The sequence below is a fragment of the Miniopterus natalensis genome, chromosome 6 (assembly GCF_054644295.1).
Source record: "Miniopterus natalensis isolate mMinNat1 chromosome 6, mMinNat1.hap1, whole genome shotgun sequence".
Classification (NCBI taxonomy): Eukaryota; Metazoa; Chordata; class Mammalia; order Chiroptera; family Miniopteridae; genus Miniopterus; species Miniopterus natalensis.
In genome coordinates, this window is record NC_142086.1 from 68,691,093 (window position 1) to 68,704,044 (window position 12,952).

General features: G+C 45.2%; 1 protein-coding gene across 4 annotated transcripts; it reads left to right on the top strand.

Moving 5' to 3' along the window:
• Positions 1-426: 426 nt before the first annotated feature.
• On the top strand, positions 427-12,130 carry SLITRK3 (SLIT and NTRK like family member 3). 4 transcript variants are annotated; one of them, XM_016215760.2, is made up of 2 exons: positions 427-497; positions 6,091-12,130. In XM_016215760.2, exon 2 carries the CDS (start codon positions 6,109-6,111, stop codon positions 9,049-9,051), a length of 2,943 nt encoding a protein of 980 aa, XP_016071246.1. In that variant the 5' UTR covers positions 427-497; positions 6,091-6,108; the 3' UTR covers positions 9,052-12,130. The 4 variants fall into 4 exon arrangements, with proteins under 4 accessions (XP_016071246.1, XP_016071245.1, XP_016071243.1 ...); XM_016215759.2 differs by lacking the exon at positions 427-497 and adding an exon at positions 1,342-1,462; XM_016215757.2 differs by lacking the exon at positions 427-497 and adding an exon at positions 1,474-1,692.
• Positions 12,131-12,952: the final 822 nt, after the last annotated feature.

Consider the following 12,952-nt stretch of genomic DNA (forward strand, 5'->3'; position numbering starts at 1 on the left):
ACCCGGCGCTCGGACGCTCTGGATGTGCTCACCCCGCCCGCCCCTCCTCGGGCCTGGGCTGTAATTTTCCAAACAGCCATCTCTCATTTGCAAATAAAGTTAAAATCAATCCACAGATAGAGAATGCTGACTTCCTGTCACTCAGTTTTACAGGGTTTCTCTTTGTAGAGCTGCCAGATTGTGACCGACGGGGGGATTGAGGGAGAGGGAGAGGAGAGGAGAGGAGCCTCGCTCGCCGCCTAAGCAGGGATTTGCCTGCGATGCCGGCGAGAGGACTGCGGCGACTGATTTACACAGTTGGCGCGGAGGAGGGGCCGGGGGTGCGGGGGGGCTGGCGGAGGCTCCGGCGATGGGCTGATCTGGGGGCTCCCGAGCGCCTCTCCCTCCGTGCGCGATTTTGGGGCGGCTGATGGGTTTGCATTCGGGTTCCAGCTTGGCGCTCCGCGTATTGCCTCCTAACACCCGACCTGGCGCTCCCAGTGTGGGTGCAGACGTTGGTAAGTAACGTGTAATCCGATTTTAGTTATTTCCTAGGCCATTAAAGTGGCACTTTTAAAGCAGGTCAGCCCTCAGAGATGCTGGCGGCGCGAGCGTCTCCTTGGCCTGAGCGCCCCGAGGTCCCCTTCCCCGCCCCCGCGGGGAAGTGAGGGCGCTCGCCTGGCGAGCTGTCAGGGGCTCCCTCTCCGCCAGCGGCGTCGCGGCCCCTCCGAGCCTTGCCCGCGCCCCCAGTTCCCAGTCGAATCCGGTGTGCACAGCCATACTGCTGTATCTGTACCCTCTTTCTCTCCTTCCTCCCCACCCCCACCCTTCCGTCTGGCCAATGCTGGGATCTGGGATCGAGTCGCCCCCTCCCTGCGTCCTTCCCGCCCCTCCCACCCTCTTCTTCTCTCGTCTACACACCACCCAACCCCACTCCCACGTACCCAAAGAATCAAGAGCAAAGACACCTGGAGAAGGCGAGGGCTAGTCCCATGCGGGACCGAGGAGGCCGCGGGCGGGGATCGCGCCGGAGGGACCGCCTTTCGGGAGCGCGAGAGACCCAGACGCCGACCAGGGCTCTCCGGGACCGCGGAGCTCACCGCTGAAGCGAGAGCACGGAGATTTTAAATTTAAAAAACAAACAAACAACAACAAACAAAACCCAGTTCTGGGACACTGGCGCTGCCTGCCTGCCTGCCACCGGGCGTGGGGAGCGGTGGCCGTGAGCTCCGCCACCGGCCTCGCCGCGCGAGGGGAGCGCCCCGCTCGCCGCTGGTCTGCAGCGACCGTCCCCCGAGCCTAAGGCGGAAACGCTCAGGATTACAGGCGTGATTTCGTGGCCTTTCTAGAAGTTGGTGGCTGGAGGAGGAACTGCTCGGCTACGGCACGATGGATACAATTCAGCCTTCCGGAGAGTTTGCGGCTCCCGCTGGGAAGTCCCCCGGAGCAAACCTGGGAGGTCGCGAGCGCTCTGCCCTGATAGGTACCCGCCGCCACCCTTCCCTACTTTGCCTGATTGAAACCAGTGTTTCTTGAATGTAGGATGTGCACTGTAGAGCGCATGGAGTTGACCGCGGTGGCTTCTGTACGCTCACAGGTGCCAGGGGGTTGTTGCATTTTTTGAACTGGATCCTTTAGCTGTAAGGACGATGGTAGAAGGAGAGGTGCTGGAGACCCACATAACCGCGGACCCCTTTTCTGCGGGAGGAAACCGTAAGTAACTCCACCAACTAGGCCAGGTGCAGGAGCCCAGGGCCCCTCCCCCAGTGCCGCGCGCTCGTGTGGTAAGGAAGACGGCTCGGGCTTTCCATCATTTTCCATCTCCACCGACCCACTGTGGGTCTCGCCTGGCGACAGCAGACTAGAAAGCGATCTGTAGAAGGCTCAGAGCTCGTCAGAAAATGAATGATGCAGCATTTTAATTACTGTTCCAGGGGAGATAGTTTTGCTTCCATATTGGAACATTTCATCTTGGAGACGTGGGAACTGGTGGGCTTGGCGACCAGGCGAGAGGGAGGGAGGCAGGACCCGGCGCACTGGGAGAAAGGGCTTCTTGTCCTCCCCGCGCACAAACGACGCCGGGCGCTCCCAGCGGGAAGCGGCCAGACCCGGGGACCCAGGGCCCTGCATCGCAACTTTTGGAGCTCTTCCTGTCGCTTACACACGCTGTACTAAGATAAAGGAAAGGACACGGGTGAAATATCCTTTAGGACATGGCCCAAAGCAAGAATTTATGGGGTTGTAGTTCAAGAAAGAACAGGGAAGGGTTGCAGGAGGGCCCTTTTACCGTCACTGGGATGCTGAGGGAGGTTCCCCGGTTACCCATCGACTCCATCGCATCATGGGTTGCGATAAAATCCGTGAAACAGTAACCGCCTCTGCACATTGGATACAAAAGGTGGTGTGTGTGTGAGAGAGAGCGCGCGCGAGCGCGCGCGTGCGTGGGAGGGGGGAGGCTGGCAGCTGGTGATGGAGACGGGATTGCTCTGGTTCTGAGCTCAGGCTGCCGGTGTTGGCCTGAGACCTATCTGAGAAAGAGGGTGGGTCTGGGGTATTAGGGACCTAGTGTGTTCCAGAATCCTGCCCACCTGCTTACTTGGTTTCTGACCGCTGCTTCCAATCTTAGCTACCAGGGAGCAACCAACACTTGTGTGGTCATTTTAAATGCAAAATATCATGCAAATGTACTATGAGTGACATTAAAGGGATGTTTTGTTGACTTGGGTGATTTACATACATATTTTTAGGATGGTAAGAAATTGACACATAAACTGTGTTTTTCTTTAAAATTTGGTTTTGTAAAAATAACTTTAGGGGAAAGCCACCTCTACTGGCTAACTTTGAGCCCTTGGGCAATTGAGGTTCAGTGAAGGATTTTAGCAACCAGAGTCACTCCCTTCCCCATGAGTTGGTGACAGGATTGTTGTGTGTCAGTGTGTGTGTTGAGGGTGTACCTTGAGGACACACAGTTCCCGCTAGCTAAGTGGACTTGTTTGCCGCACACCTGCCCCTATCCAGTTTCTCCACTAAGATGCATTTCCCCCCAAGCAGGTAGGACTGCAGGAACTGTCCACTGAGCCTTTAAAAATTCCCCTTAAAAAGGCCTCCTGTGAACTATAATCTGGTAGCCTCTCTATACTGCAACATCTTCCCTCAATCATCCCCACCTCATGATTCCCTACCATCCACTTTCCCAAAATAGTTGGACCAAATATATGTGTGTGTGTGTGTATGCATACACACACATATATATTTATAAACTGCTCTCCCCACCCCGTTGAGGTCTTTCTCTGTGGAGGAAAGTGAAATCTGTCATTGTTACTCAAGTGTTCATCATCTCCACCAGACTGCTGGCTTCTCTCTGTTCTTAAAAAGGTAGAAGGGAACACATGGCTGTTGAATCCAGGGGCAATCAAAGGCTTTGGGCTGCAGTGCAATAAAAGGATTCCTGGTGCAAAGAGATCGAAGCAAAATGCAGGACAAACTCTGTCCAAGTCGCTGGCATGCCTGAGCTCTGATTCGGGACACCCAAGCAGAATTAGCTAGATTCAGCTCTTCTGTTTGGGGGACCAGAATTTCTTTTTACCCCTCCTTGGAGAGAAGTGTCTGTGCTATGAAAAGGATAATTCCAAAAGACAGTCATAGTTTTGAACCCTGTCTACGCTAGAGAAAGGAGCTTTGGAAACTAGAGGAGCAAAGCAGTCAGGTGATAGTTTCCTTGAGAGTTAAAAGAAGAAAAAAGAAATGCTTACACCTCTCCCCTCTAGCACCTCTGCCTTTCCCACTAAAGGAATGTTTCCGGGTAGGTTGGCCTCTTCTTCCTTGCTTATGTTGATAATTTAGCTCAACCTCTCTAGTTCCTCTCTCTCTGCTACACACACACACACACACACACACACACTCTCTCTCTCTCTCTCTCTCTCTCTCTCTCTCTTAGTCTGGGCTTCCTAGTGCTCGTGCCCGGCCCCATGCTGTGCGCGTTCCCTTTCTTGGAGCTTATTTGCGTGACGTGAAAAGCCGGTTCCAGGGTTACAGCACATATTAAGAAAAAAAAAAGGGCAGCGCAAGAGAAGTCTGAGATTCTGCACTGTGATTGAGCCTGCCTTCCTCCCTGCCTTCCACCCAGTGCCCAATTCAATGCTGAGCTGCCGGTACCCAGAGAAAGCAGCCTCGGCGGCAGCAGCAGCAGCAGCTACAACGGAGCTGGAAGCCTGCAGCAGCCCCTTCTCCTCCCTCCTCTACTGAGTGTGCCAAGTGGCAGTTCTGCATCCAAAAGCGGCCCATTGAAGGGCCCATTGCATTCCCAGCACGTCTCAAGCTTGCTGCCTTTTTTTCTTTTAGTCTCCCCCCATCCCATTTATCCCCCTTTGCTCGAGCTTCAGCAAAAGGAAGGAGGGAGAGGGAGAGGGAGAATCCTTAAACTCAAGCTGTTCTTCCCCTCCCCCCAATGTTCAATGCTAAAAATAAAAAATAAAAAATCTCCTGCAAAATAGGTAAGTCAAAGACATATACATCCTTGTTTACCTAAATCTCAGGGACTTCAAAAATAAGAAAATCATTTAAATTAAAAAATGGTGGAGAAAGAACTAAAGTAAATTTTAATATTTTATAAGGGAAACTGATACTGCAATGTAGTCTCATCTGCCTTCACTCCCTCTCTCTCTCTTTTCCATTTAATTGTTTCTAAAAATTGAGTATTGCATGCCTGAGGCAGATTTCTCTTTGCTTTCTCACTGGCTCTCCTTTCCTTACAGCTGTGTACATTATATTCAAGTTGAATGTGCAGATTTATTCTTTTCACTCTCCCTATAAATTATAACATCGTGTTTTAAGTTAGAGGGTTGACTGAATATTTCCTTAATGCATGTATCTAAGTGTGGAGAGAAAATATATGCTAAAAACTCCAGTTGCTTTTTATTGATTAAAAACAACCTTTCAATTTCGATGGACATTTCAGTGACTCCAAAAGGGCAATCTAATAAAGCTGCATTATTATAATTTATTTATGTACGCATTTTCATATACTGATGACATTAGGTAAGGGAAAAAAAGTCATGGGGAAGGCTCTGTATTATTAGTATTGTGCACTGTATTTGTTTCTCCTGATTGAAAAGGAATGATGTGTTTCCTTGAAATGTATCTCATGTGATAGATCATTTATCAGCAGGTAAGTGTCAAGGTTTCCCCCTTTCTCGGCTTTAACTACCCAACTGTCTTCTAAACAGCCACCTGCCGTTCTAGTTCCAGCTTTTGACAGGGTTCTTCAGCTGATCTTGAAGGCACAGATAAGCTGTTAATACAGACACTCCTAGGTCCAGCACCCTTCCACTCTCACTATCTTTAGCTCTGACAAGTGCACGGGCTTGTTCTTTAGAAAGGATAATCACTTCTAAGAGGTTTAAATAGCCAAATGATACACATATATAGAAAATATTTAACTAAAGGAGAAGTTAATAATCTGTGTTTGGGCAAAGGAGATGGGGGTATAGTGTGTTACTGAGCAGACACTGTAAGTAGGCATGATGTGATCACTTCTTAGGAAAAATCTTAAGATTTCCTAACATATCAATCATTTTATATACCTCAACATCTGATATCGGGCAATGAGCTCACTCTTTAGTCTAATAACTTTTATTTTAATCATGTCTTCTCATGAGTAGAAACCTATAATTTAAGGAATATTTTTTCCCCATCAGAGTTCCAATCAGATCTATAATGGGCACTTCTGATATCAATGTGAGTTTTAACAAGCAAGCAGGAAGCAGGTGTAATGGCCAAATTATTGCCATTTTTACTGAATCTTCCTGTACCTAAAAGGCATCACTGTATACCAGTTCCCTTGCCTGCTGTAAGTGGCAATGAAGGCTTCTTTTGTTTGTATGACATGCCCTTTACCAAGTATGGCAGGATAATGTCATCACATGGTACAGTATTTCAGTTTCCTAAGTTTAAAATATAGGACAAATTAGGCATGTTGAGATGTTGTTTTCAGTGTAAGCTGAACAATTGCTAAGGTTTTTATTTCACTCTTAAAAAGCCCCAACGTAGGAGTCAATTAGAATAGTGCATATGACTAACAGCTAAAAATCTGCATCTTTATTTCTGTTGCAGTTTTGTAATCAACCACGAATGATGAAACCTTCCATAGCTGAGATGCTTCACCGAGGGAAGATGCTGTGGATTATTCTTCTAAGCACAATTGCTCTAGGATGGACTACCCCGATTCCCCTGATAGAGGACTCAGAGGAAATAGATGAGCCCTGTTTTGATCCATGCTACTGTGAAGTCAAAGAAAGCCTCTTTCATATACATTGTGACAGTAAAGGATTTACAAATATTAGTCAGATTACCGAGTTCTGGTCCAGACCTTTTAAACTGTATCTGCAGAGGAATTCAATGCGGAAATTGTATACCAACAGTTTTCTTCATTTGAATAATGCTGTGTCTATTAACCTCGGGAACAATGCCTTGCAGGACATTCAAACAGGAGCTTTCAATGGTCTAAAGATTTTAAAGAGGCTGTATCTACATGAGAACAAACTAGATGTCTTCAGAAATGACACTTTTCTTGGCTTAGAAAGTCTCGAATATCTGCAAGCAGATTACAATGTAATTAAACGTATTGAGAGTGGTGCATTTCGGAACCTAAGTAAACTGAGGGTTCTGATTTTAAATGATAATCTCATCCCCATGCTTCCAACCAATTTATTTAAGGCTGTCTCCTTAACACATTTGGACCTACGTGGAAACAGGTTGAAGGTTCTTTTTTATCGAGGAATGCTAGATCACATTGGCAGAAGTCTCATGGAACTCCAGCTGGAAGAAAATCCCTGGAACTGTACCTGTGAGATTGTGCAACTGAAGAGCTGGCTGGAGCGCATTCCTTACACTGCCCTGGTGGGAGACATCACCTGTGAGACCCCTTTCCACTTCCATGGAAAGGACCTGCGAGAAATCAGGAAGACAGAACTCTGTCCCTTGTTGTCTGACTCTGAGGTAGAGGCTAGTCTGGGGATTCCCCACTTGTCATCAAACAAGGAGAATGCATGGCCAACGAAGCCTTCCTCAATGTTGTCCTCCGTCCATTTTACTGCTTCTTCTGTTGAATACAAGTCCTCCAATAAACAGCCTAAGCCTACCAAACAGCCCCGAACACCAAGGCCACCCTCCACATCCCAAGCTTTCTATCCTGGTCCAAACCAACCTCCCATCGCCCCTTACCAGACCAGACCACCCATTCCTATTATTTGCCCTACTGGGTGTACCTGTAATTTGCACATCAATGACCTTGGCTTGACTGTCAACTGCAAAGAGCGAGGATTTAATAATATTTCTGAACTTCTTCCAAGGCCGCTGAATGCCAAGAAACTGTACCTGAGCAGCAATCTGATTCAGAAAATATACCGCTCCGATTTTTGGAATTTCTCTTCATTGGATCTCTTGCATCTCGGGAACAATCGTATTTCTTATGTCCAGGATGGGGCCTTCATCAACCTGCCCAATCTAAAGAGCCTCTTTCTCAATGGCAATGATATCGAGAAACTGACACCGGGCATGTTCCGAGGCCTACAGAGTTTGCACTACTTGTACTTCGAGTTCAATGTCATCCGGGAAATCCAGCCTGCAGCCTTCAGCCTCATGCCCAACTTGAAGCTGCTATTCCTCAACAATAACTTGTTGAGGACTCTGCCAACGGATGCCTTTGCAGGCACATCCCTGGCTCGGCTCAACTTGAGGAAAAACTACTTCCTCTACCTTCCCGTGGCCGGTGTTCTAGAACACTTGAATGCCATTGTCCAGATAGACCTTAATGAGAATCCTTGGGACTGTACCTGTGACCTGGTCCCCTTCAAACAGTGGATCGAAACCATCAGCTCAGTCAGTGTAGTGGGTGATGTGCTTTGCCGGAGCCCCGAGAACCTCACTCACCGTGACGTGCGCACCATAGAGCTGGAAGTCCTCTGCCCGGAGATGCTGCGCACTGCACCTGCTGGAGCGTCACCGGCCCAGCCTGGGGATCCTCACCTTCCCGGGGGGCCTACAAGCGCATCACCTTATGAGTTCTCTCCCACCGGGGGCCCTGTGCCACTTTCTGTGTTGATTCTCAGCCTGCTGGTTCTGTTTTTCTCAGCAGTCTTCGTTGCTGCAGGCCTCTTTGCCTATGTGCTCCGCCGGCGCCGGAAGAAGCTGCCCTTCAGGAGCAAGCGGCAGGAAGGCGTGGACCTTACTGGAATCCAGATGCAGTGCCACCGGCTTTTTGAGGATGGTGGAGGAGGTGGAGGTGGGAGCGGAGGGGGTGGTCGACCCACTCTTTCCTCCCCAGAAAAGGCCCCTCCTGTGGGTCACGTGTATGAGTACATCCCGCACCCGGTGACCCAGATGTGCAACAACCCCATCTATAAGCCGCGTGAGGAGGAGGAGGCTGCCGCTGCGTCGGCCCAGGAAGCAGGGGGTGCAGAGCGCGGGGGTGCTGGGGCACAACCGCCGGCGGTGGGTGAGGTTCTCCTGGCAAGCGAGCAGTTCGCTGAGACACCCAAGGAGAACCACAGCAACTACCGGACCTTGCTGGAGAAAGAGAAGGAGTGGGCCCTGGCGGTGTCCAGCTCCCAGCTCAACACCATAGTGACAGGCAACCATCACCACCCTCACCCTCACCACCCAGCCGTGGGTGGAGTCTCAGGGGTAGTGGCAGGAACTGGGGGAGACTTGGCTGGGTTCCGCCACCATGAGAAGAATGGCGGGGTGGTGCTGTTTCCTCCCGGGGGAGGCTGTAGCGGTGGCAGTTTGCTGCTCGACCGTGAGAGGCCACAGCCCGCCCCCTGCACAGTGGGGTTCGTGGACTGTCTCTATGGCACAGTGCCCAAATTAAAGGAACTGCACGTGCACCCTCCTGGCATGCAATACCCAGACTTACAGCAGGACGCCAGGCTTAAAGAAACCCTTCTCTTCTCGGCTGGAAAGGGCTTCACAGACCACCAAACCCAAAAAAATGATTACCTCGAGTTAAGGGCCAAACTTCAAACCAAGCCGGATTACCTCGAAGTCCTGGAGAAGACAGCATATAGGTTCTAACAGAAAAAAAATAAATAAATAAAATAAATTAGTACTTTTTTTTTTTCCCAAAAGAAAAAAATGAAAAATATATCCCTTGTCCCCTTTACACTTTCCCCAATAATCCATTCTCACAAACTTTCCTGCCGTGAACAGAACTAAAACCGCATGATAACTAGAAAATACAGATGTATGAGCTCCCATCTCCGATGTGGTTTGGAGGAAGGGCCATACTCAGATCATTAATCAATGAAGTGCCTTCGCAGACTTTTGCCAGCAAATGTTATCATTATTTTTTTTATACTGAAACTTGAGACTTTGACTGTGCCATGTATAAGGTATATTGGGGATCGTTGTACTGATCCTAATTAAGTAAAATTCAACGTATCTTTTTATTTTCAGTAACTTTTCTTTTAGTTCAGTTTTGTTCAACAGGGAGCTGAGAAAACACTGACCTTCGTGGCTCTCTTTCCTCTTCCATCATGGCACAGATTCTGTACATGTATTAACAATGCAGTTTGCTGCATGCCTGGAAACTGCAGACGGGGAGGGAGGGGGCGGGTCTTGCTCGAATGTTCTCACCCACTCTTTTTCTCTCCCATACATACCCATGAGCAAATCACAAATCCTTGCACGCAGGTCCCCAAACCTGCAGCCTCTTGCTTCTGGGGCAGGAACACACACATACACACACACACACAGATACCACGGAGGTGTGTGCATGCGCGCACACACACTACTACCATTCAAATCAATCTAATTATTTCGGGTTTGATCCATTTGTCTCCTCTCCATAGCTCTACCCTCCCTTCACCTCTAGTGTACAGCTCACAACATCTTTCCTACCACCCAGGAAAAGTCATATTCTAGGCTGGATCCTACAGAAGTGGAGGCCTGGTGGTTTCAAAGCCGGAGGCACACACCTAGGGATGAGCATCCTCTTTGTGACACTTCATCCTGATGCCAAGATATTTTGGAGAACATCTGCACTTTCTTATATATATATATATATATATATAATATTAAAAAAACAAAAACAAAAAACAAAAAAGCAACTGGGTATATATCACTAACAGCTTTGTAGGAAGCACTTTTAATGTTTTCTCTCACACACAGATTCAGAAGAAATGTGCATATATTTATTCTGTAATTTCAGTTATAAATTGTAAAGGTAATGTTTAATCATTGTATAGTGATTATGCGTCCGGTATAGCTTTCCTAATAAAATGTTTTTGAAAAACATAATACATTATATATAGAAGATACAAAGCTTGAACCTTAAACTCCAGCTATGCCATGCCTTTCGTGATCACATTAAAAAAGCGTTCTTTTACTTGTTATACAGAAAGCTAGTTTATTAACAAGTCTGATGCACTGTGATGTTGATAAATCTTATAACTCCCTGCCCCATCCCATACCATGATGCAATTGGGACTTTAAAAAATCTGATTTATACAGTTCACTTCTTGTCTCTTGGATTATGTATTTCAAACAGTATCCCGATGATACACCACTATTCCTAGGCAGGATGTAATTGGGAAAAAATAAGGTAACTGGATTGCTAAGAAGTACAGAATTAATTAAGAGGAGGTAATCAAAGATCCAGGCATCTTAGATAGTAAATGATAAAAAGGAAAATATTGCTATTCTTATAAAAAAGTGTGCACTAAAATTACACATACACACACACACACACACCAATAAAAATCTAAGGCCTTGGAGCCAATCTGGCTGTCAGAATTCTGTTATCTGTGAAAGTTGTCACTTATATTTAGCTACTATTTTTTTCAACCACATACTGCAATTGGCCCAGGCAAGGTTGAACTAAGAAAGAGGATGTTGAATGTTTTTCATCCTTTATGACATAAAAATGTTTCAAAATTAATGTGACAATAATCCAAGTTATGATCCATTTCTATGTGAGCAAAACCAAAGAAAATCGGATTTTTAAGGTGCCAGTATCTTGTTTATGAAAGAAGCTAAACTGATAGCTTGGAGGCACTTATCTCATTGTGCCATTAGAGGGCAGCAGAGCTCCAGAGATTCACAGACCCCGTGCCTGCAGAACTGTGCAGTGACCCGTGTTCTCTGCTAGTGTTTCTTCAAGCTGCCCTTAGAAATGACCATTTTATGTTGAATGTAATTCACAAGTCACTGATGCCTTACATCACATTGTTTTCCATATGAAAGGAGACTAGCAGCTTCTAAAGCTGTGTAACATATAAAACTAAGGCACTGTACTTGAAAAAAAAAAAAAAAAAAAGCCCTGTGAATGTCTATACTTAATCTATATCTTGAATAGTTATACATGAGTATCGACATAGGTATGGATCAAATAAGAAACACAAGTATATCAATATAAAAAAGCAATTTTTCAGGGCTGCTTTCCATTTGGCACACTGTACCTAAAACTTTTGCCCTCCATTATTTGCTGTATATTTTGGAACTACTTCAGATGAAGGAAAGCCCACAGGCATGATTCACTATTTCTCTACATGCAATATTGAAATGCAGCTCTTTTTATGCAAGAGAATCAGACCCACTATTAAACAGGCGTCATTGTGTTTTTCTTCCTTTCACTTTCCCATATGTCAACTTTTTCATAGTAACCTCACTTTCCTCCATCCCCATTCCTTTTAAACATTTCTCCTTCCTTCACGTAAAGTCTTTTCCTAAGGCACGGAAAGTCAGTAATAAACTTTAAGTGTTTTAAGACCTATCTATGGAGTCCCTCTAAACTAGTGATTTATCATGTTTCCATTCCTCTTAATTAAATATTCTAGTGAATAGAAAGCATGTGCATAATAAAAACTCGAAGTGCAGAGCTAGATACTTCTGACAGTGCTCATCGTTTCCTTAAGAGCTGTGTACACATTCATAACATGGTAAATTATACAGATCAGGTTAAAGTGCAATCCCTAATGATCCTGGTGCTTTTGACATTTGAAAAATGAGTATCCATAAACCATACTGAATTACAATATAACTTGATAATTGTGATGTTTATATTTTATTTATTAAATACAGAAAGTAAGGCTGTCTTAAATATAGGTAATAATAATTTTACCCTTGAATGAGAAATAAATTTATTTAGTGAAAATAAATTTATGAGAATGAAATTTTGTATTAAAGAAGATAATTATTTGCATACGTGGAGCTTTCTACCCCTTGGCTAGGCCACTTATTTTTGTTGTGTACTAGAATTACTTAAGTTAACTTTAATTTATAATGCCAGATATGTTTTCTTAAAGTACCATGGGTATTAATACAGGTACTATAATTAGAACTTGTTCCATGTTTTTTGCTGCATTAAATGCTTAGTTTTGAGAAAATGGCACATTGCTGTTCACTTCACAGTGATGGTCAATTCGACTGAAGCAGACCCAGATCCAGGAGATATTTGCTAGTATTTCATTGTTTTTATTATAAATTTTAGTAATAATATTTAAAAATAATAAAATGTATTGTAATGTCCCTTTATAAGATGGTGAGTGAAACATGATTGAAAGTGAAATACTGGTCTGATTCAGTAATAGTTTTAACATATCATATACAGTATTATTTGTGATTGTTTTTATGTTTTTATTTAAAAAGCTATATTATTTCATCTAATTGCAAAATACTAAAAATATGAGGATGATGGCAACCATATTTTAAATAAAAGTTTAGAGAGAGAGATCACAAGAAAAGTTTAATGACTGAGTTTACAAAGTTTTCTTTACCTAGAAATGTTAGTCGTAAACCCTTGATACCTGAAAATATTTGTGTTTAGCATTATGACCACTGATAATACAATTGCAGAAGATAAGGATTTTACTGAAACACATTATTTTGATTTATTGAGTGTAAATTCATTGTTCATGCAGCCCTATCCTTTGAAAATTACATTGTCTAAGCCAATAAATGTTGCATTTTTGTAAAA